The sequence below is a fragment of the Poromitra crassiceps genome, assembly GCF_964638095.1.
Source record: "Poromitra crassiceps genome assembly, chromosome: 8".
In the NCBI taxonomy this organism is placed as follows: Eukaryota; Metazoa; Chordata; class Actinopteri; order Beryciformes; family Melamphaidae; genus Poromitra; species Poromitra crassiceps.
Genome location: NC_139629.1, coordinates 12,264,618 through 12,289,161, shown reverse-complemented (window position 1 = coordinate 12,289,161; position 24,544 = coordinate 12,264,618). Strand labels below are relative to the sequence as shown.

The 24,544-nt window shown below is 42.6% G+C and overlaps 1 protein-coding gene across 1 annotated transcript in view; it reads right to left on the bottom strand.

Annotated features, from left to right (window-relative positions):
* slc4a3 (solute carrier family 4 member 3) overlaps positions 1-24,544 on the bottom strand; it is a gene marked incomplete at its 5' end in the record, with an annotated part of 72,500 nt that overhangs the window by 35,207 nt on the left and 12,749 nt on the right. Inside the window, 4 exons of the mRNA XM_083641048.1 lie at positions 9,239-9,465; positions 12,617-12,792; positions 19,088-19,338; positions 22,953-23,118. Of these exons, the coding sequence (XP_083497174.1) occupies positions 9,239-9,465; positions 12,617-12,792; positions 19,088-19,338; positions 22,953-23,118 (820 nt within the window). The remainder of the gene's footprint in view (positions 1-9,238; positions 9,466-12,616; positions 12,793-19,087; positions 19,339-22,952; positions 23,119-24,544) is intronic.

Sequence of the window (24,544 nt, the reverse complement as noted above, 5' to 3'; positions counted from 1 at the left end):
CATCAGAGCCTCGTCTACTGTGTTTTACAAGCTCTGTGCCCCAGTCAGCCTCTGTTTCAATAAAAGAAGTCAAGGAGGCAACACTCCTCCTTGGGTATCTCAAATTCAGGGTCTCTGTCTCGTTCCGAACTGGTTGCTGGTGCCAGATCAGATCCCAGAACCATCTTGGAGGCCATTTACACATGGCATTAACATGGCTTTTCTTCCATCAGATTACAATCAGATTGTGCTTGACCACATTAGCCTGATTCCATTTACACCTGGCGTTAACATGCGCTTTTCCTTGTCCAGATAACATCCAGATAACTTATTAAAACCCAAAATGGTTGTCCTCTCACCAATGAAAGTGTTTGTCAATGAGAGGTCTTTGTGCTCTAGCTGTGGCTGCTGGGCCCAGAGCCAAATAGGGGCCACTGGATCAATGGCAAAGCAGGCAACAGCAGCAGTCGAGTGCTGTGTCAATTCACTCAATACTGTGCACAACTGTGTTGTGCATGCAGCCCTGAATGAGCCTTGATTGATTGCCAGTAATGAAGCAGTGGACCACACAGTCAATGGAAACAAGTGAACTCCCACTTATTGATTGTGCATCTAAAAAGAGTGTGTTAGCGCTCTTCCATGTTATGCTACATGACGACTTAGCTATCAATGCAAACAGCTTTCAAAGTGGATTTACAATTGAGTTTCAACAAGTGCATCAGAGCACGGGAAGCTTGTCAGCTTGAACTAACGGCTGTATCTTAGGAAATCAACTATTGTACATCGTTGTAACATTATTTATTATTAAACTGTACAATTAATGGCCATGAATTAAAATAAAGTTGACCAGCAACATTACTGGCAAATGTTGACTTTAAAACATCCTGACTATTAGGTCTGTTTAAGCTCACAAGACATGCAGGAACTCCTTCATAACTAATCACAATGGCTAATTTGAAGTGACTACAGAAAACCTGTAGCCATTGCATTGTGGTCCTGTGAGGCTGAATGGGCAAAGCATGACACTAACAGTGCCAAGGTTAGGGATTTGATTCCCACTTTGGGCACCCTTGCTAAAATATCTGCCCTCCTGGCACCATGAGGCATTTTGGATAAAATAAAAAACAATACTTATTACAGCTATATATAATTATTGATTAATGGTACTTTCCTAAAACATGCTGCAATATGAGTGATAGACTAGCAGTGAATGGCCTGTAGTGCATTTCAATTCCCTGATGAACACAAAACAAACCGTTACATCAACTCAATATGCCCTTCTGGTTCCATGATGAGGCCACATCAAAGCCTGGCTACTTATCATTCAGTCACCCCTCTACATGCAAATACCCTGGCTACTTATCATTCAGTCACTCCTCTACATGGAAATACCCTGGCTACTTATCATTCAGTCACTCCTCTACATGCAAAGACCCTGGCTACTTATCATTCAGTCACTCCTCTACATGGAAAGAGCCTGGCTACTTACGGATGGGCTCCAGCGGCGAGTCCAGGTGAGTGTGGATCGACTCCAGCAAGTCATAGTCATCGAAATCCAAAACAAACTCTTCAAAGTCCTCCAACCCCTCCATGTTGAACGATGAGCCGCGGAGCACAGGATCATTTTGCCGCTGCTTTGGGGTGCCCAGACCTTTGTGTACACTGAGCTGACGTTCTAGTCCATGGTGGGCAGCGCCACGTTCCCTCTCGGGACCCCCGGACCTCTGGTTCTCCTGTCCCCCTGCGTCTGTCATCTCCTCCATCGGGACCTCCTCCTCTCCTCCCCTCTCCAGGTGGACACACTGCTCATCCAGGGCTCCCAACTCTTGAACACCGTTGCTCACACTGGGTCACTGTTCTACAGGGCCTGGGTCTTCACAGAGGCCGAGGGCCTACCTCTACTTGTTGTGCAGCACAACCAATGAGCAACCTGAGACGGTGTTGTTGTTGGAAACCAAGGCTCCTAACTAAAGCTCGATATCAGTCTTTGATGGCCGAAGATGTTCACCTCAGTCCACCACTGATGAGTTGTGATCAGGGTTCAAATGAATGAATAAGAAATTATATGGAACAAAAACTAGCCCCTTAATGAAAAAAATATCAAGGAAACTAAAAAAAAAGAAAAAAAAAGAAAAAGTTAGCCCAAAAATTCACCTTCCAGTTCACTAATAAAAATCATAGGTATGGCACAAGATCCTCAAGCACACAGAGAACAATTTTGTCCCTGAAATCCAAACAACAAGCAAAGCGTTGGAGCTGCACCCTCAGGCAGAAGCCCCCCTGCCCGATGCACAATCAGTGAGAGAGAGTTGGTGAAACAGTAGCAACCGTCGCTTCAGCCATCACTCCAAAAGCAAATATCCAAAAGGGGTGGTTTGCTTTTTGAGACCCGCCTGCCAGCTGGATGGTGGCTGGTGCCGCCCTTTTCCATGATGCCCACAGCCCATTGATCTTGTGGCTTCTGGAAAACAACTACCTGGTGATGTGCAGAAGGGTCAATGTCAAGTTCCAAAGGTTTGAAGCCGCAACAGAAGATGATGGGGTTATCTTCTGAATGTAAAGATGCCACCATATACAGGGACACATGCAGGTATGAGCACACACACTCAAACACATATGCTCAGACACTGCCACTGTGCAAACTGAAGTGATGAAAGTAATGGAGTAGCATCCAAAGCAGCTGCAAGGCTCTGCTCAGTCAGAGAGGACGGTGCTGAATCTCACTGTTCACATCCCTAGGTCGCCATGGAAACCACAGTTCCCCTGTGCTGCTGGGCTCTGACTTGCCGACAACAGGTGTGCTAAACAGACACTCCGCAAAACATGTAATGGTTAATGCATGCCGAGGTGTCCATTATCAGAAAATAATGGACGACGCGGAGGCAACCGTCCTCTGCTTTCGCCTTGGACGGTTGCCTCCGCGAAACCCATTATTTTCTGATAATGGATACCTCGAAGTGCATTAACCCGCTCATACCGTGGTCACTTGCCAAAGAAACAAAACAAGACCGCCATTCATTTATATTTTCATGCGTTTTGCAATCAAAATCTAGTTTTCATAACCTTGGATGAGTTGAGAAGCGGAGACAAAATAGTCCCCTCGGCTGCTCAAGATTTTCACATGAGAAAATGGCTGCTTAGTGCCTAGTACTGCCTACAACCTTGGCAGAATTTCTAGCCCATCAGATCTCAGAAAATGAGAGATTTCTAAATTACCGTTATTTTGATAAACTGAACACACAGGGGTAATCTAAATAGTTACTTTGACCGACGATTTTTTTCTAAACTTATAAAAGTGCCATATTAACCCTAGTCTCGCTGGCCAGCCTCCCCTCCCTCCCTACCGTGAGAGGAGTCTGGCGCCGCAGGTCTCCATAACTGGGATAAACCCTCCCCTGCTCTACTCTGCTCTCCCATTGGAGCGACTGTTTCAGTCGCTGCCGGATGTCCGCTCCCGGCTTATTACAAGCTCTGTCATTGGCTCTGACCATGTCAATCAGAGCGGCTTCCGCTCCCTCCTCCCTGTTTGTCGCTGTAAATAATGCCCTGCCGCCTCAGTGAAAACAACAACGCTAACTAGCTAGCAAGCTAACGGCAGAAACCTACACGCTAGCTCGTTGCTACACGCTGAAAACGGCAAGTTGGATTGTTGGAAACAATTTTCCAAGGACACTGCCGCTAAGCGCCGCCCATCGCAATAATCCCACTATGGAGACCTGCGGCGCCAGACTCCTTGGCGCATTGATATGAACGATGAACATACCATTTGCCTGGAACTACTTAGCTAGGTGTACATTATCACAAAATAATGGACACCCTGCAGCCAATCAGAATCGAGTATTAACCCAGAACATGGTATAAGCCTGAATATTCACTGTGTGTGTGTGTGTGTGTGTGTGTGTGTGTGTGTGTGTGTGTGTGTGTGTGTGTGTGTGTGTGTGTGTAAGCGTGCGTGTATGCGCATGCTATGTTGAGCATGCAAGCAGTGACAAGAGGGAGTATTGATATTTTTGTTGGCTTGTAATGTTGTTCAGTTTGTTGATGAAATGTTAAAAGTTTACTTCAGATGTATAAGTATAATGAAATGTGAAAATGTTAAATATGGACTAGTAGACAGTAAGTCTTTCAGTTGGTATTCTCAAATAAATAACCATCGCAAATCAGGTAACATTTCTATAATGGACTCGTTGACTAGTGACTTCCCAACATTGGCTCATTTAACATACTAATATGCAAATTTCAAATATATATGGGTGAAAATGATACAGTATCTGCAAACCAAATCAACCAGTTTGACAATTATCCAGTAAAAACTGGAAAAATGCTTCAAGAAACCAGTGCCTCCACAACAGATCCTCCACCAGCTACCGACTGTGGTGTGGCAGAAAGTCCTAATTATCTATGATGAAAACAAAGTGATAAAAGAAAATCAATAGCAATTTGCATATAGTTGGAGTATGCCACGATCCACAGCTAGTAGGCCAGGGCCTGCACCCAAACACATTGTGAACCGATGGAGAGCAGATTGAGCAGAGTGGAAGAGACAGGATGTGTGATGCACATGGCCTGTCAAAGTCCAGTATCAGTCCCTACAAATCCCATGAAGCGAGGGTGTCTGCCCTGTTTTCCAGAGGGGTCCTGGGCTGTGCATGATTGCTCTGCTTTGTAGCAGGAAAGGCCTGTGGCAGGGTCGCTGATGCCCTGAGGCAGGGTCACTGATGCCCCGAGGCAGGGTCACTGATGGCCTAGGGCAGGGTCGCTGATGAAGGAGAATCGACTGCTCAATCGACTGTGTTAATTAATGCCCCGGATGCCAGGAAAGTGGAGAGCTTTGTTTTGCCAAACATGGCCCTTTTCCTCTCTCTCTCTCTCTCTCTGTCTCTCTGTCTCTCTCTCTCTCTCTCTCTGGCTTTTATTCAATCAATATATTCACTTTGGTTAACTGTGTATTTGTGACTTTAATTTGTTTGCAAATACCTTCCACATGTCTCACCTTGCTCCCCTTTTTACACCACTGTTTCTCTCTCCATCTTATTTTTTATTGTTAATATTAAGAGGCCAAAAACTCCAGCAACATAAAGAACAACATTAATTAGACCAACGCGTTTGGCTTGTGGCCTTCATCAGGGTAATATTAACTATTGATATTTATTGACATTTAATCATAATAACTACAGTATTCCTTATATATATTTTTCTATATTCACCTTATTCTTTGCCCACACATGGACGCTTCCGCATTACGTCATTTTGTAATAGTATTTCCGTTTTGACTTGCCAAAAACTCCACAGGCAAGATGGCTGCGCACACTCCGCATCTAAACTGCCAGAATTACTCCCCCATAAAGTAACATATCTTGGCCAATACGTATGTAACATACAAAATAAAACAACCCGTAATATCTTAATTTTATGTAGAATGCAGAGGACATGTAACCGTTTAGTTAAACTTGCATTCCAGGGATATTGTGCTCTTAAGATGACGTTAGTGGAGTGGACGTTAGGTTGCGCACCTATGTTAGGTTGCGTAACCTATGTGCGATTCGAAATAACGCATCCGAGATAGAAACGTTATGAATATAGCCACGTTATAAACAACAAACTAATGCTGGTGATCCGTATGGAATCAGTGTTACTCGAAACGGTTATATCAATTTGGTCATTCAGTGGCATTTTACTGCCATAACATAACTAACTAGTGGCTAATATTATTAGCCACTAGTGGCCTTCGCAACTAGCACTGAACCGGAAGAACAAATACGTTTGCGTTGAACGCGGAAGAGAGAAAAAGTGGGCGTGGTGAATAAGGTGAATAAAAGGGAGTAAGTGGGCAATATCTGTCCGTTTACATTTTTGTCCCACTGATGATGTCATAATGTCTATGACATCATCAGTGACGTCATCAGTGACCAACATCATCTTATGACATCACAGATTATGTCATAGGCATTGATGATATCATAGGCATTGTGACATCATCAGTGATGTCATCATAGGCATTGTGACATCATCAGTGACAGGAGGCGAGGCCACGCAGCAGCCGAGCGCACACTGTTACTTCTGGTATGTCTCTGGTCTAAAATGGCAGAATGAAGCTTTGCTGAAAGGTGGTCTTGCTGTTTTTAATATTTTTTATATTTGTTAATGGTTTATATGGCTAAATAAAGAAAATGAAAATAAAGAAAATGTGACTTTCACAGTCACAGCAAAATAATATGACAAACAAAGATATAGTTCCAACACTATAATCACAAGCCAAATTGCAAAGTACTAGAAAACACTAGTAATATTTCAATATGTTTTAGAAAGGCCAGTGGATTTTGAGGGCCAAAAATCTGAACGGGGGATTAACAGTTCGGCACAAATTTTGGCACAAATTTGGAAGTCCGACTTGTACAGAAAGGATGTCTGTCTAGGAAAAGTCTTGGAAGAAGACCCAGGAAAAGGTGAGATAATTAAATTCTAAAATGCAAAACGTTTGGTTGTTTGTATTGTAATTGGGTTTGTGTATGAATGTGCTCATTGAAAAATTTATAAATATATTGTTGGAAAAAAATACAAAACCTGCCATCAACTGCCAGGTGCTGGGTCTTTGTAGTATTAACAGGAAAGGGATATGCAGAGCAGACACCCTGCACAGGGAGAAAATAGGAAGACAACTTTGTGGTACTTCTTACTGCCAACAGAGGGTGCTGAACCCTAGCTTTCATCACCGGGCAGAAGTTCACTATCTATTTTACTGAATTCCATCTGAACACATTATCAAACAAACCTTAAACCAAACGGCCAAGAATCATGTGCAAATACCCCAACATTTAGGTACATACTGAGGCATATTCTGACTGAGATATGTTCAGATATTTTTTACAACTACAGTCTAGCTGGCCTATGACTCTCTTTCTTTGTGTCTCAACAGCCACCAGGAAGGCATCTTCTAGACGAGAGAATGGCGTCCAATAGACCCTTCTCACGGGGGCCATTTTGTGTCAAAAAGGCAGGGTAAACACAGGTGCAAGCAAAACACTAATGAGGGTTTCAAACTTCCATGACTGGAATTGAGAAACCCTCATTAGTGTTTTGCTTGCACCTGTGTTTATTCTGCCTTTTCGACACAAAATGGCCCCCGTGAAAAGGGTCTATTTAGGCAAACTCTGTACATCAGGCAGAAAGGATGCTGACGATGCCTTTCCTTTTACTGTCTATTAAGAAGTGAGATCGGCTCACTGATGACCTAAGATTTTCAGGTTGCATAAAATCTATTTCACACAACACAGTAATCTCTCTCCTGCTCCTATCTTCTATCTCTCTCACTCTCTCTGTGGATCTCTCTCTCTCTCTCAACCACCCACTCACTCCCTGACTCCCTCACCCACCCAACCACTCACTCCCTCCCTCCCTCCCTCCCTCACTCACTCCCTCACTCCCTCACCCACCCACCCAACCACTCACTCCCTCCCTCCCTCCCTCCCTCACTCCCTCCCTCCCTCCCTCCCTCACTCCCTCCCTCCCTCCCTCCCTCACTCACTCCCTCACTCCCTCACTCCCTCACCCACCCACCCAACCACTCACTCCCTCCCTCCCTCCCTCCCTCCCTCACTCCCTCACCCACCCACCCAACCACTCACTCACTCCCTCCCTCCCTCCCTCACTCACTCCCTCCCTCCCTCCCTCCCTCACTCCCTCCCTCCCTCCCTCCCTCACTCACTCCCTCACTCCCTCACCCACCCACCCAACCACTCACTCACTCCCTCACTCGTCATCTACCGACTCAAACACACACAGTCCCAACTTCCATACACCAATCCTGATGACTGCTTTTCTCACTGCTGCCATGATGTAAAGAAAATGACTCTGAATATGGAGGATGTGAGAGGAGAGCATCCACACAAGGGACTTGCAGACTTGCAGCTTTAACCTGCTTTGCTATCTTTTAGAGAGATGCCATTCTCATCTAAATTGTGAAAGATTAGAGCAATGTCCAATAAACTATAATTGTAAATCTGAAAATAGCTGCTTTGTGGTAAAGAAAGGGCAGCATTTCCTGAGCATTCTTTCAAAAGTACCATTCAAATACTTGGTAGTTCTTGGTAGACAGCAACAGTCTGCTCAATCATGGCCACACGGACATTAACCCCAAAAATGACCACATATTAGAGCCTTGTGAGATCAAAGTGAAAACAATAGCCTAGATGTGCAGGGAGGACAATACTACAGCAATCATTATGCGTTATGCATAATCTGCTGCATTACCACAGAAGCTTTTGCAGTTACATCACACATCTCCTAGGAGCCACGTCCAGACACAAAGCATCATGGAGGGCCACTGGAGAATTGGCAGTGGGTAATTAATGTCTAAATATATAACAGCTGAGCTCGATAAAGAGAGATGAAAAGGATTGTTGTGGCACGGCTGGAGGTCAATTCTGTACTAAGTAGCCTCATTTTGTCTCTAAATTTAGAGCGCTGTGACAGAGGAAACCATCTTGTCATTTGAGCCCTTTCCCCTCCAAATCACTACCAGCACATTGCCAATTGAATGGTTTTGTCACTAGACTCATGCAGTGACTTTTCAGACACCTTTGGCAACTTTATTCTGCAAAAGCAACAAGCAAGCAACACATCTAGCTCATTTCTTCAGGCCCTGAAGAACAATGTGACAAAGCAGGGGTTCCGAATGGCCACTTTGAAATGTGAAAATCCAACACTTTAATCACAACTCTGATCAACACACCAGACTAAGATGATGTATTTCCCTAAATATTTTTTATTTGAGCATGTGAACTTGGACATACGGCAAATTAATAATCCATTCACATCCAAAAATTGAGGCAAAACACCAAAGCCAAATTGCCAACATTTTCTCCACCCTTACTCATCAGAAGTTGACACAAATTGTGATGAACAAAAACAGGGGGAAAAAAATCAATCCGCAGGCTATTAATGCTATTTATTTATTTACCAACCAACCAATTTACAAGCAACCAACGATTAGATACTACCATTGGTTACTACTAATGCTAGCTTGTATGTTAGCTAGTGCACAAATCACATGTTTGTGGGTAGTGATGGTTAGCTGACCAGATTAAGTTGAGATTATCTACCAAAATTGATCAGATGTATCGGTGGCAAAATGATCCCCTCCCAGTCAATAAAAGCACAGAAATCAATCATGTCTATGCAAAACACAATCAGCCATTCACAGCCGCTGTCTGCCTCCAATATGGCGGCTAGAAGGTGTGTTACATCACATGTCTCTTACTTTTCATGTCATCCAGGTCGGCACTGGCCAGCATCTGCGCCTCGGCCTCGTCGGTGGGCACCTGCTGGTAGACGGCGGTGTGCAGAGCCGTCATGCTGCCGATGCAGATCCGCTCCCGCAGGTCGTAGCTGCTGCGCTGGCCGCACGCCTGCCGCAGGGGGACCGGCTTCCTCCGGAACCAGCCGCGGGTCACGGTCACACCTGAGGGCTCCGACTCCTGGGGAACACTGACCAGGGGGAAAGAGAGATCAATAGAATGCATTTTCAAATAAAAAAATACAATATTGACTTGTATATTGCATGTTGTAGTTATTGTTGAACAATAACTACATGAAAAATCGATCACAGATTCCACCAATGTTAAATCTGTCCTACTAAACAGAGACCAGGGGCCATATATTATGCCCAGTGCAAGTACAAGGGAAAAATCTCTGCTAGTTGCTAACACTCTAAATCTTTTTTTTTCTTTTAATTACCACTGGGTCGCTGAAATAGTTAATTTAATGTACTGACCCAGTGGGAATTAAAAGAAAAAAGGGAGATTTTGAGTGCTAGCAAAGATTTTGCACTTGCATTAAGATATGGCCCTATGTATGCTGCGATGACAACCACTGTCGGTTGCATTGTGTCTCTCCACCAACAGAGGGCTCCACAACACAGCACCAGGCTCTGCGCTGCTCTCCGAGTCATTCTCTGGCTTCAACACAGCAACATAACATTGCATGTCATGACTCATGACACAGGCATAATGCCGTTTCATCTCTGCACACGCTATCAAACGCTTCAGATCAAATCACAGAGTCAAGAGTGCCTCTTCCCAACCAGGCATTAGGAGAGACGAAGACCTGGACCACCATGCGCTCCCTGACCTCCCAGCAGCAAGCTTCATACATTATTCAAAGCATTACCAAATTATTAATATTCTGATGGTTGTACATGTTTGTGAACCAGATAGGTTATATAATATCTGAGAGTCAGCTGTAGCCGTCAATAATACTACAATAATAGCCTTAAGAATGTTTATAGGTTATTTTTTTATGTCTGTTTAATGTGGTTCATGTTCCCACTGTGAAAAAAGATTTGAAATAATGAACAGCAGTGTCAGTGGTACATGAAAAACAAGTGTAGGACAGTTGGCCTGTGTGTTAAGGTCCCATTCATATTTCAGAAGGACAGATGTGTGCGATAAAAACAGCACTTTCTCCTGTTTTTAAATTGCACTGGTTGTGTCCTTTGTTGTCCAGAAAAGGCAGCACTTTGCTTTACTGAAAGTGCTTTATAGATACAATTGTCTTGACCTTCTCTTATGATCCACAGGAACAAGCTGAAACACGTCTCTATAGTCTCTCGAGTTCATTGTGTTATTTGTACTTTTATTTATTTATGTATTTATTTGTTACAGCTAATCAGTGAGAAGCAGTTCCACATTTAGAAACCACAATATGCCTTTGAACATTTATCCAGATATTAATTTTGCTTTAGCATCTGTGTTATTTCCAATAGGATTAACTAAATACACAGAGACCACAATGCAATGTATTCTCCCATCACCTTTTTCATATTTAGATTACGTTAAAATGTACAAATGTGTGATGGGATTTTAAGAAAAAGCAACGTAATAACCATTGTTACACACAAAATAGAAATAACCGCCTCACGGTTGTATGCTTCCGCCATCAAGCCAGGTTGCAGTTTACATCCACGTCTGTCCAGACTCATAAAATATATGTAGTAAAGATTTCAAAGGAATTTAATAAAGGTACATATTTTTTTATTTTGTGTGTGAAATTGAAGTTATTGCTATATTAACTCATTGAGTGCCAGCCACTTTTGGAGAACGGACGCTCCCAGTGCCAGAGTTTCAGAGCTTTTTTCAGTGATTTCTCGAGGCCCACAGAATATTGTGTGATATTACTATGTAAACACCGAACACGCACAAAGAACAAGGAGACTCTATTGTATCATCAGCAAAAAAAAGTTTATTGATACCATTTTCCGTTCTTTAGTTATGAGCCGGAGAAGATAGGTTGTTTTGAGCAAAAACATGCCTTTCAAATTATAAGCTGAGATATACCGCCTTTTGTGAAATGAAGCATTTCCAGCACATTCACTGACTCTGAAGATAATATTTTCTGATGTAGTGACGTGGTGTAGTTGTGTGGTGCCTGCGTGCCCCACCCCCCTCTCCCCCCCTCAGCTGCAAACTCCTCCTCACACTAACACATAGCCTAACACGCACCCAGTCTATTTTCGGAGTGCTCCGTTTTTGTGCGCCGGCTCCCAGCGTGACAGGGAAAAGCCACACCGGACTGCTGAGAATGGTTTTGCCCTTCGGCGTCGGGTGTTGCTTTTCTGGCGGCTAATCGTGTGGAGAAACTATACAGCAGAGACAGAGAGGCTCAGTTGTGGGCGCGGATTGACTGCTGTTCGCAGCCAACGTCAGCTCCAGCCAGAGCAATCTATATGGCTCTGGCTGCAGCATGAGCGGAGAAACCGCTCATGCTTTCATCACGGGGATTTTTCCTGTTGTTTTCCTGACCTTTCTCTAATCTGGAGAGCACTGTCGCCACCTAATGAGTCCGTAAAATAGGTTATACACCTCCAATAGCTACAATATTTGTACAGGAGATGCAGGAGGCTTTGATCCACGTCCCACCGTCAAAAAACGCATTTGACGTTGATCGACGTCCTTGGCACTCTACAGTACGTCACTATTTACTTTGACGTCGATCGACGTCCTTGGCACTCAATGAGTTAACAGGTATGATTCCAGTGAATCATTTCCAGTGAGAAACATGCTGTCTTCACTTCAAGACTATTTTTTACAGAGGGGAGCTTCGTTACACGGTATGACGACAATCACCTGAAGCTCAATATCAGTAACCTCCCATTAGACATTTGTGTGACATTTGTCATTAGCGTATGAATTGTCGAGTTATGGCCAAAAATGTATTTTGCAAGGTCACAGTGACCTTGACCTTTGACCACCAAAATCTAACCAGTTCATCTCTGAGTCCAAGCGGATGTTCACGCCAAATTTTAAGACAGTCTTTCAAGGCGTTCCTGAGACATCGTGTTCACAAGAATGGGACGGACGTGAAGTCAGAGTGACCTTGAACTATGACCTTTGACCACTAAAATCGAATCAGTTCATCCTGGAGTCCAAGTCTACAAAGATGACTATAATATATTATCCTCATTCATCTAATTTTCCTATGCATTTTTATGAGGAATTGCCTAATATTGAATCATAGACTCAATTCCTTTCTCCTGTTCCTGATGAGAGAAAAAACAATCCTATGATTTTAAATCCATGCAAACGACAGCAGTCCTCAGTGCAAACAGTTACTGTAGTTGTGGGATGCTGTGAGCACCTACCTGTTGCACACCTCTTCGCCTCCCTCCTCCTCCTCATTCTGTCCAGCGGTATTAGGCTCCTCCCCCTTTGTGAAAGCGGGCGTGGCTTTCCCAGACCCCGCACGCTCCTCGCTCTCCATATGGAAGGTGGCAGGAGGAGGGGCTTCCCGCAAGCCCCCTTGACTCCCCAAACTAAACTGAGAGGAAGAGGAAGATCAGGAAGAGGGGAGGAAGTTGGTAACATTGGTTACAAAGCTGCAACAGCTCTAAGAAACAAATCAACTGAACATATACAGTTGTAGGTCAGTTTTGTTGTTCTTATTTATAGAGGAAAGGGTGAGTCAAAATTCTTGCTCGTTTTTTGCAAAGTCCTACATCACAGTTATACACACTCATGCCTGAACATTACCAATGATGAGTAGAGTAGAATAAAGCCGTTTTGCACGTTTCAGTGTTCAACATAGGACATTGAGACAGTACATAGACCAGACGGACAGACAGACATACAGACACAAAGCATCTAAAAATACATCAGCAGTTCAACAATACTTGCCACCACTCATATTTTTGTGGGAGTCTCCCTTTCAATCAAATGGCTGAGTGAAGTATCCGCTGTCATATGAAAGGAGAAGACTCAAGGAATCGACCATGGCATGGTAGCTTGTTGGGAAGGGGGCTAAATAATGCTCCAAAGTTAGGCAAAATGTTGGCAAAGGGAAAAAACTGGCATGGCCATTTTCAAAGGGGTTCTATGGATATCCACAAGTCTCCCCTTTACAGACAGGGTAGCACGAGCATTTTTTCGACAAGGCAGCATAAATTGACAGAACAATATTGGATCACATCACTGATGGAGCTTCGACGGACTTACAGATCTGATTTGTGGGGCGGTGCTTTTGCTGATACCTCAGCGCACGGGTTTTAAGGCTGGAACCAAGCTAACCCGTGACCTGCAGAATCGTGAGTGTCCATAAAATATTTCAGTTGGAGGAAAAACAAAAAAACAACGGGGGAAAACAATCACATTTTCAATTTTTTCTTTATTTTTTGTTTTTGCTAGAAAACGGAAATGTTTTATGGTCACTCATGATTCAGTAGGTCATGGGTTGGCTTGGTTCCAGCCTTAAAACTCATTATATAAGGATTTTTCTAAATGTCTATGGAGAACTGAATGGGGAACTCTCTTCTGGGGCAAGAAATGCCACGTGACTGTTCAGCTCTATAGGTGTCTCCAGGACCACATTTTGCCATGATTGACACACGAGAGTGCGAGACTCACTGTTGAATTCCTCCCATGTTTCTCTGAGTTGATGAATCCATAAAAACAAACATTCTGTATTATATGTATATATATATATATATATATATATATATATATACATACACACACACACACACACACACACATACAGTATACTGTATATACACATACACATATATACACGTATATATACACACATACATGCATACATATATATATACAGTATATAAAACTTCATTAATAAGCATAGCATTTTCCTTTATTAGTAAATGAGATAATGGAGAAAAAAGCCTATAGAAAAGTTAACTATTATAAACTATTATACAATTCCAATATTAGCCTATCATGATACATAAATACAAACAAACAAAACAAACAAATAAATAAACATTAGGTATACAAACCTTAGAATCAATGTTTAGCCCCATGTATCTCAGGTTGGATATAAAATTGTTGGATTGCAAATTGTATCCAGTCAAGTCACCTGTTGTCTGTTTCCAGATCCCATTCTATCAAACTCTGCAGAGTTGAGTGTAGCCTAAGCCTACCCTCTGTGTAGCTTGGTCTGAGTCCGTGCTGTTCATTGTATAGGCTCCTGACAGATCACACCAAAGGCAGAGGTATGTTTTGCTGATATTAGTTTTCTTCTAAAGAAGGAAGAATGACTCGCCCGCTGGTTTCCGTTTTTAACAGTCAGCATACTGACCGAGCAGTGCCGAGAGAGGAGGGGCTTAGAGAAATGCAGTGCGCATGTGTGCGCACGCCTGTGCTGTGCTTATTTATCATCTGTGTATCGTGAAAAATTAACTTAATCACAGTTGGCAAAAATACCCTTAAAGTGTTGCATCATGGCCTTATTGCTTCATCAGACACGTCTGACTGGGCTTGACATGTTTTTGTTTGGTCTATAATAAGCCTTCCATTAGGTGTGTGAATTAATTAACTGTTAAAGGAACACTCCGCCCATTTTCAACCAGCTTTGTATCATTAGAACATCAGTAGTATATCAGAAAACTGTAAACGGTTTTGAAGTCTGTCATTTAATTTGACAGTTATTGAGTGTTTAAGTGTGGACCAGTGTCCACACTAACTCAAATTAATAACTCATTAACTCAAATCAACTCTCAATAACTGTCAAACTATTCATCATTCATCTAGTTTGACAGTTATTGAGAGTTGATTTGAGTTAATGAGTTATTAATTTGAGTTAGTGTGGCCCAGTGATGTCACTGGTCCACACTTTAACACTCAATAACTGTCAAATTAAATGACAGACTTCAAAACCGTTTACAGTTTTCTGATATACTACTGATGTTCTAATGATACAAAGCTGGTTGAAAATGGGCGGAGTGTTCCTTTAAGGTAATTAACTGTTGGGTCCTTCACCCTATACCATGTATATGGCACAGATGAAGATTGAATGCATCTTAGTCCAATATAAAGTTGGTTTCCCTAAAGCAACATGTGATCAAAGTCATTTTCCCCTTTGTGTACACACCACACCAGACTGTGGAAAAAAGTCACTTACACAGGCAGAGATGGACAGGTCATCTTGTCCAGATGAAAAGGCTTCAAGTCTGTACTGAGAATTTTACCATTATCATTGAATTTATTGACACTTATTGGCACACTGTACTGTATGGTTTCCCTGTATGTGTGTGTGTGTGTGCCTTTTCACCTCTCAGCCCATCACCTGTCTTTGACAAACATTAAAGCAGGACTAAACCCCAAAACACTTTTTTTCAGCTTTTAACCAATATGACTTTGGGGGTGGTGTGTGAAGAATTCTGGTCAGAATTTCCACATTTGAGACCAACCGGTTACCATTGTACCATTTGTATCATTTTCAGCCGCATAAGTGACCTCTATGGGTTCAACCCTGCTTTTTTTTGCCCTCAAAACTGCACAAAATGTGGTACAACCTGACGTCACGATGAACCAAAGACTATGGGATTTCAAGATAGTAACTCCCCTACTCCCCCTGTACCCTTTCCCGGCTCCTCACAACTCCAAGCCTATTCCCATGATGTCACAAGCATTTTCCTACCAATATGCCGCTACAATACACACAGCTCATTGGCTGTTTGTGTCACTGTCCTGGGTTTGTGTTCTGCTGCGGCCGCCAGCTAACGATAACCTAACGATCGTTACATGGGAGTCAATGGCAATAAAGTAGTTTGCCACTGAATGACCAAATTGATTGAAACTTTCAACCATTTTGAGCAACGCTGTTTCAATACAGCGTTGGCTAGTTGTTGATATTTATAAAGATTTTGTAGCTCTCATATAACTTTTTTTTTAGGTGATGGGCAAACTGTCATGGCGTCGATTTCCGGTAAAAAATGATTGTCTGAGCACAGCCAAAGAGTATAGTGAGACGATCTTCGCCTTCATTTCTTGTTTTTTCCCATAGGTTTTTTCAAATCAAGCAGCATGCCGTTCTGCCAGAAATCTGGGGGTTTAGTCCTGCTATAAGATAGCCATTAGCTATAACTTGTTTACTCACAGTTCATGTCCAACACATAGTATGGTGGTTATAAGCCATCTGTTGGCAGGTGTAATATGTAGGGGATAATCAATGTCTAGGTGTGTGTTAAATTATTTTAATGCACGATGTGGAGGCAAAGAACCATATGACACCACAGGTGGAGGGTGGCTGCCTCCACGAAGTGCATTAAAATCATTTCACGCACACCTAGGAGTTGACTATCCTGCTGATACCATGGTCATTTGCCAACATGCCAAGCTGTAAAGCTTGTATTATGCTCACACTGCCGTGAAGGGCGCGGGGGTGGAGCGAGGGGCGGGCGCGTCAAATGACGTAAAATGGTTGGGCGTGGTTGGGCGCTACCTCCGTCTGGCTCTCGCCTTGTGCATGATTTTTTTTCTAACAGCGCGAGCAGCGCACGGCTTCTCTCCAAACATGTCCGCTTTCAAGCCACTGAGCCCTGAACACTGAGCTGTGTTTTCGCCACATTTCTTGACCCATGTGGTAGGCTATAAACTTTGATTTGCAACTGTTCGTTTTTAGTCATTTCACCCATTAAATGTGTTGTGTTGAGAGCATTATTGAGAGAGATTAAAAGCAGCACAGAGTAGTAGGCTATCAGGGCTGAGAAGTAAAACGGCTTTCAGTAAAAACAAGTTTGGTGATTCCTTCATGTGCTGATGTGGGGTCATTTGAGAGTGAAAGCGCACTCAGTACTGCACATAATAGCGTTTCATTGGGACTTTTCCACGGGGTGTTCTCACTATTACCATTGTACAATACATGCTGATCACTTTCTGAGTATAATGGCATCAGCCCCAGCGCGAGGTCTGCACGGTGACTCACGGAGACTCGCGGGGCCACACCCCCACGGAGCTTGGTCGAGTATAATTCAGCCTTTTCAGGCTGAATTATTTTATAACTATAAAACACTGCAGCATCTTCAACTTGCTGCCTCGATTGGCACTTCTGTGATCCAGATCAGAGAAACGCATTAACTTTGACAAAAGGGAGGAAATACAGTAAGATATTTAATTTAATTCTAATTAATCCACCAATAACTCAAGAGCATGTACTTGTTTATTCAGGAAGAATGGGGCAGAAGATGGAGGGGACATAGTCACCATGCCATACGTCTCTTTAACTCTGACAAAAGGGAGGGAATGCAGTAAGAGATTTATTTCATTTATTTTGAATTTTTCTCGTCTACTTGGAATTGGACAGATACTGTATCCTCATAATAACCCCAGCCCCGGGTCTCTTCAATTTAATTCACCAATAACTCATTTATTCAGGACGAATAGGGCTGAAGATAGAGTGGATGGCACAGGAGGGTCCATATTCACCATGACATACGTCCCTTTCATCCTTTCCTATCCGATGGAGGCTAAAGACGGTCGGTCAGCAGCTGTCTGTTCAGACTGGAACACGGGACGGATCAGATAGAAATGGAGAATCAAAGAAATGGCTTGGTTTGTCTTGAACGAGTCACTTGTGGTGTGATAGACCCTTTTCACGGGGACAATTTCTTTCCATGATTAGAAGTTGGAAACCCTCATTACTGTTTTGCTTGCACCTGTGTTTACCCTGCCTTTTCGACACAAAATGGCCCCCGTGAAAAGGGTATATTACACAAACTGATGAAAACACTTCGGCACCACAGAGCCCCCCAGAGGTCACACCAGACTTCCCCCGACCACCTCGTGACGACAGCGCCTTCCAATCCCCCACCGGCGAGAAGGTGTTAGAGAAGAGGAGGCGGCGCGTAGGCTCCGCCCTCTAGCACAGAGGCCCCACCCTCCAATCTGTTAATAACTGGGCTATATAAGAATTTGTATGACTGTATAGGAGACATATGTTAATTCAGTATACTGTACATATTAGATGCACTGTGTTATCCCACCAATTGTAACCGACGATAAAACACACCTTTTCACCTACTTTTTTGATCACTGTAAGCGGAGTACTGATCATTATAAGTGAATTATTTAAACAGCATGTGTATAGGAATGATTCTATAAGTGAATTATTTAAACAGCATGTGTATAGGAATGATTCGAGGCCAAACTTTTTGATCAGCGGTTGATCACTATAACCGTGATCACTATAAGCGGATTCCCCTGTAGTTGTCATTCTTCCTCAGAATCACAAAACTGATATCAAGCATATCCATCTTTTTGGTGTTACACGCAAATTTACAATTAACTGGAGATACCACTTCGCCTCTTTCCATGTACTTTTCTCTGTCTTTCGTTCGGCAGCATGTTTACATACACACATGAACACACACACGCAAACATACCTGTTAAACTAGTGCTTAGCATCTTTCTTAGCTCAGCCTTTTTTCCTATCAGAAGTGTCACCTTACAGCCAAGGTAATTCCAAGCCAATAGGCCACACAGCAAAATGCTGTGCCTGTAGTAGGCTACTGTGGAACCACATGGTGCATGTGTATGCAAAACACAAACCATGTTGGCCTACTAAAGTTGTTGTTTGTAACACACCCTCTGGTGGTCATATTGAAGGTCCTCAGCTCCTGGGCCAAATAGACTAACACTGATCACCTTTCCAAACTTACAAGTCATTATTAAATAGATATGGTCAATGTTTGTGCTGTTTTTGTCAGATTTTTTAAATGTCAGATTGTCAACTAGCTAACCATAGTATCTGATCAGCTATCTTTTGATTTGCACACTAACATATCTAGTAGAAGCTACAGATGTTACTAATTTCATTATGTTACCTGGGGCTGGTTACCAGGCAGCTCTGTGGGCGGGGCCGCCACACCTTGCCCGTCCGTCTCAGACTCCGCCTCCTCCTCGTCTACCTCGTGGATGGTGGGCGTGACCTCGGAGGGCGGGACAGAGGTCTTTTTTTTCTTGCGTTTCTTCTTGCGTCTGCGCTCCACGCTGTGCACCCTCTTGCGTAGACGCTGGGGCAGGGGAAGGTGGGTGGACAAGGGGTGGTGTGTGTGGTGAAATGTATGTCTGTGATCTGCGGCAAAGAACAAGGAGCAGCGTCAAAAACTGTTCATGATAATATGATACTATCACGATACTTAAGTCACAATACAATATCATTGCGATGTTAAAAATATTGTGATATATTGTGATTTATTACCTTTTGTCAACAGCAAATTACGTCCCCAAAGGGATTTTTTTGGGGTCAACGTGTGTTTTATCTAATGAGATAAAGTTTCCAGCCTGTTCATCTCACCTCAATCATTTTTATTGCAGCAAAATGAAATTGTCAAGCAGACAGACTGACCAACACTGCCATAAAAAGCTGTCATAAACTTTGCAGGCACTTGTCAATTTATATAATAAAATATTGTGATACTTGGCATTCGTGCGATACGATATATTAATTTGCCACACAAAATGTTGCGATACTATGCTGTATATCGACCCCCCCCCCACACACCCCTAGTTCATGATATCAAATAGTCAGCTGTCTGTCACATGTCTTGCTCTGTCCCTTGGCACTGTATTTCAGGCCTGTGCATACTGTAATGCACGTGTTGCCGACATTTCTCTGCACCAATGTCACCAGTGATTCTGATAGGAACATTGATGTTGTAAATGGTGTACTACTCTCAGCATCATCATGAGAGGGGATAGTAATTGCCTGAACTCCTTCATGAAATTCACCCTGTCTGGGATGATCCTGACCATAATACCAATCCCCCCTGCCATCATGTCAAAATTGCAGTCCCAAATATATACTGTGTATGTATGTATGTATGTATGTATATATATATATATATCAGAGGGGTTTTTTTTTCCAGTGAGGCAAGGGAGGATGGTCCTCCTCTATTTTCTAGAAGAGATGGGGGATTTTATATAATAATATTTTTTTTTTTATAAAATATCAATCAAATGTGATTTTTCTTAATAAAAATCATGTTATTCTTAAAATTCTTCAACAACAGTGACCCCTGTAGGGCAGTGATGGAGCGGCATGCAGACAGAGTCTGTGCCAGTCTGTCATGCCCTCGGGGGGTAGAGGAGAAAGAAATCCTCCCCTAGGGCGTTTGATTCCCATGGTAATGTATCTCATGCAAAATATTATTGGTTGAAAACACATGCATTTGACAAGGAACAGTGAAATACCAAACAATTAATTTATTCAACCTAATTGGTTGTTGATTGGATAGATTGCTAAGATTGACATTGTATCGTCCACTGATGAATGAGTCTCTCAACGCTGAATCAAGTTCACTATAGGAAGTGAAATCCACTTTGCTGTCATGACCTGACAGGAATGATTTACACACTGACAACAGTAGCAGCATATTATATTTCCCCCTTATTTTTATTTACTTTTTATCAAGCAGTAAGTGTTCACAAGCCAGACAGTCATTGCATTGGATTACGAGCCAAAATGAGTTTCGAGTTGCGGGCGCGGTACGGCGGGATACTGGAATATTTAACGTCAAAAACTGGGATATTTGCAACGTCTCGGCTGCATGCGGTGACACTACAGACGGCATGGATATGCAAGTAATTCATTTAATTTCAAGTTATCCGGGCCTTCTATTAAATTTGGCGTGGAAATGGTTCACCGAGCAGCGCTATTTTTTCCGTATTTATGTTTCATGCTGTCATTTTTCCTAATAAAAACAGCAACCTTAAATTCCCACATTTTTAAACTGAATTTGGCCCGTAAATCCATCGCTGACTGCGAGCTCATTTTAAAAGCATGAGTGGTAATCTTTATACCATGTCCATATGAAAGTAGAAGAAATAAGGAATCGATTGGGAGGAAGCATGTCAACCTAGCATGTCGGGAAGGGGGGGTAAATAACGCTCCAAAGTTGATGAATTGGAATGTAGCTAAACGAGTAGCCTATGCTAGAAGTTGTTGCAGCCAGGGGAAGGCACACTCTGGTTCCAGATGCAATAAAGTGTAATTTAACGCTATTTGACAACAGTTTCGGCCTAGACTTTGTCAAGTCTCATACAAACACAGTGCAAGACAGCCATTATAAAGACAGGTGGGCTGATTGAACACCTGTCTTGTGAAAGCACACCTGAGTGTGATTACAATGACATCATAGGATCAGTCATGCAGTAATAGGCTACATTTTCAGTACTGGCGCAGATTAATCAAAACATGGATGTCACAGGTAGGCTGTATACCATAATATATCATGAATCTATGTGAATAAATAGATTTATATAAATGGTAATCACAGCCTAATGCATAGAGATAAATCCTGAAATCTTCTCGCAACTGTTGTAGCCTAAAGCCAGTGGTTTTCAAAGTGGGGTCCCCAGCAAAAAGGGGGGATAATCTATTTTCACTATAATTCCATGCCATCCATAAGTAACACAATCTAAGCTAGTGTAGAAGTGAGTAACTAGGCTAATAATAACCATAACAGCACAAATAATTGACCAAAATCTCAAGCTCAAACTCAAATTCCATCTCTGCAATGTGAACCACAATGCAAAAACTGTTGAGACATTATGCAGGCCAACCAAGACTAACCGTAACCTCTGTATAAATCTATAAATTCATTCACGTTTGAATTTTCCCCACACGTGATAATTAACTAATATGAACAAGCGCTATTTTCTCAGCCACAGAGTTGCGACAGCATTAAATAAACATCAGACAAAATAAGAGTGTCATCAACTGGTGCTATTCACAGAGGTGGTGCTCCTCACGGGGCACTGTGCTAATCTCTTATTAAGCACTCGAAGAGGCAAAAATAAACAAAGCGTTAGATTTTAATTAACTTGCTATAATAAGAAAATGCACTGTTTAATAAACGTCAAAAGAATCCAGCTCTAATCTTAGACGCCCTTCTCCCCCACCAGTGCATGTGGTGCCCCTCTGCTGATCCCTCTAATACTAATCCACCCATACATTCTGCACTTATGGAATCCACTGCCCTGCCCTAAATGTGCCACTTTAATGTCAACTCAACGTGTGATGGACATGACTGAAATGAAAGGATAGGTGAATACAGTAATACAGCACAGTAAGTATAGGATGACTATCCTACAACTATAATGCAAAGTCAACATGGGAGCAAATGTGATTCGATCCCATGTGATGACAGAAATAAACACAAACAGGTTTTGTGTCAATTTATAGAGAAGGTTGGAGAGTAACAGACTGCATTTAATGGAATTAAAGTATGTATCACTGCAGCAATAAATAATAAATACAGGAATCAATGTGATTGGTTACTCGTTGGATTACTCAGAGACAGGTTAGGCGCCATTTTCCCATTGTGAGAAGAATGGAGACACAAACCTACATTTGGACGGTTGATTCTAACAATCATAATAATCTGTTAACTGGAATTAACTGCACATCCCCCTCAATTTTGGAGCCACATTGACCCAAAAGTAACTGAAAGGAATTCATACTGATTCATACTTTCAGTATTCCAATGTACTAAGTTGCAATCCATATTAGTGTTACCTGATACAGTAACAATGTTGAAATGTTAATCAATAATCTGTATTGGATTACAAAACATGATTTTGGATTTTGCAAGTAATCTTGCCATCCTTGCATATAGATAAGCATTTTGAGCTATATAGACTTGTATAATTGTAAATATAAACTAATGTTGAATTTGCTTGGCTCACACTCAAAGTCCTTCTCGCTGTAGTGTCGGCCCATCCTCTCTCCGCTGGTGGACGCAGAGTCGCTGATGATGTCTCCGAAGCGCTCCACAGACAGAGCCTTCTCCCAGCTCTGCTCTTCCTCCTCTTCCTCCACAGATCCCTCCTCATCTTCCTCCTCCACCTTCACCTGGAGAAAGATGGAGAAGAGGACAAATGGCAGTGTGATAACTAATAGCTCTGAGCTCAGAACGAGGAGAAACTAGACTACGTGAGGGTTTGAGAAGAGAGGATTGGAGGCGGAGACAGAGGCAAAGAGAAATACAACGAGGAAGAGTGTACAAGAAGAATTAAGAATCAAGAAGGATTAAAAAACAAAAACTTAGGCCATGTCCACACGGAGACGAGTTTAGGTGTATCCGCTAAAGTTTTTTGTCATATAGACGTTTCGTCCAGACGGAACCAGCGTTCGTTCTGGGAGTATACGTTCTGGGAGTATACGTTCTGGGAGTATACGCTAATTTTTGAAACTGGGTCCCAGAGTGAATAATACTGAAGACGCCACCCTTGCATGTCCGTGTTTACAACCCATACGCATCTTTCCTGAACCGATGACGCCATAGCCCCACCTCTCTCCGCCAGCAACAATGGCACAGTGCACTAGCATTCATGCTACAGCAGCTACTGAGCCTGTTAGGGCTCTTGCAGCAAAATATAATGCTCCTCTATTACCACCGTCAGCAACAAGTGGACACGGAGAACAGCGTGTACAACATCCTCAGGGCTCCACACATCCACCCCTCCCCTCCCTTCATCGGATATTTCCCAGAAGGCTTAGCGGCGGCTAAGTTTTTACAATAACACAAACAAAATCAGGCTAAACGTGTTAGATAGAAATAATATTTATTTTTAATACAACATGCAATTCTGGAATATTTTAATATTGGACAAAATGAAATGAAATTAAATGTAAACCCTGAGTGTAACGGACATACTCGGGCTGCTCTATATATATCCCTCGCAAATACAACGTGAATAGGGAAGTGAGAGGTTTGACAACCACACGTTGCACTGTGATGTGGCAGCGTTACAGCGCCACTTACCGGCCTGGCATATATACTGCAGCGGTTTCAGTGGTATTCAGTGGTTTCATGTGGATACACACATTTATTGAAATGATTCAGTGTTTATGGAAAACTTTTCTTAAACTGAAAAAAAATAAATCGCTTCAGTCTCCGTGTGGACATGGCCTTAAGCTCCTCACATCCAGAAAAGCGTAGACCCTTTTCACAGCAACCGTTTGAGGTGGTAAAGAAGGAAATAAAGCAGGTGTAACCAATACCATTAATGATGGCTCCATTCCATTTAGGTGTTCCAGTGCCAGGGCCCTCATTAATGGTATTGGTCACACCTGCTTTACTTCCTGCTTTACCACCTGAAAACGGTTGTTGTGAAAAGGGGCTATTGTCTCAAACAGTAAACACAATAAGTCAAAGTAGTGTAGCAGTCTTTCCTTTACAATCTCAGACCCACGAGTGGGAGTGTCTGTTCATATTTAAATAAATCAGTGTTTCAATGAAATTGGCACTTGCTGAGTACATCAAATGTGCTACTTT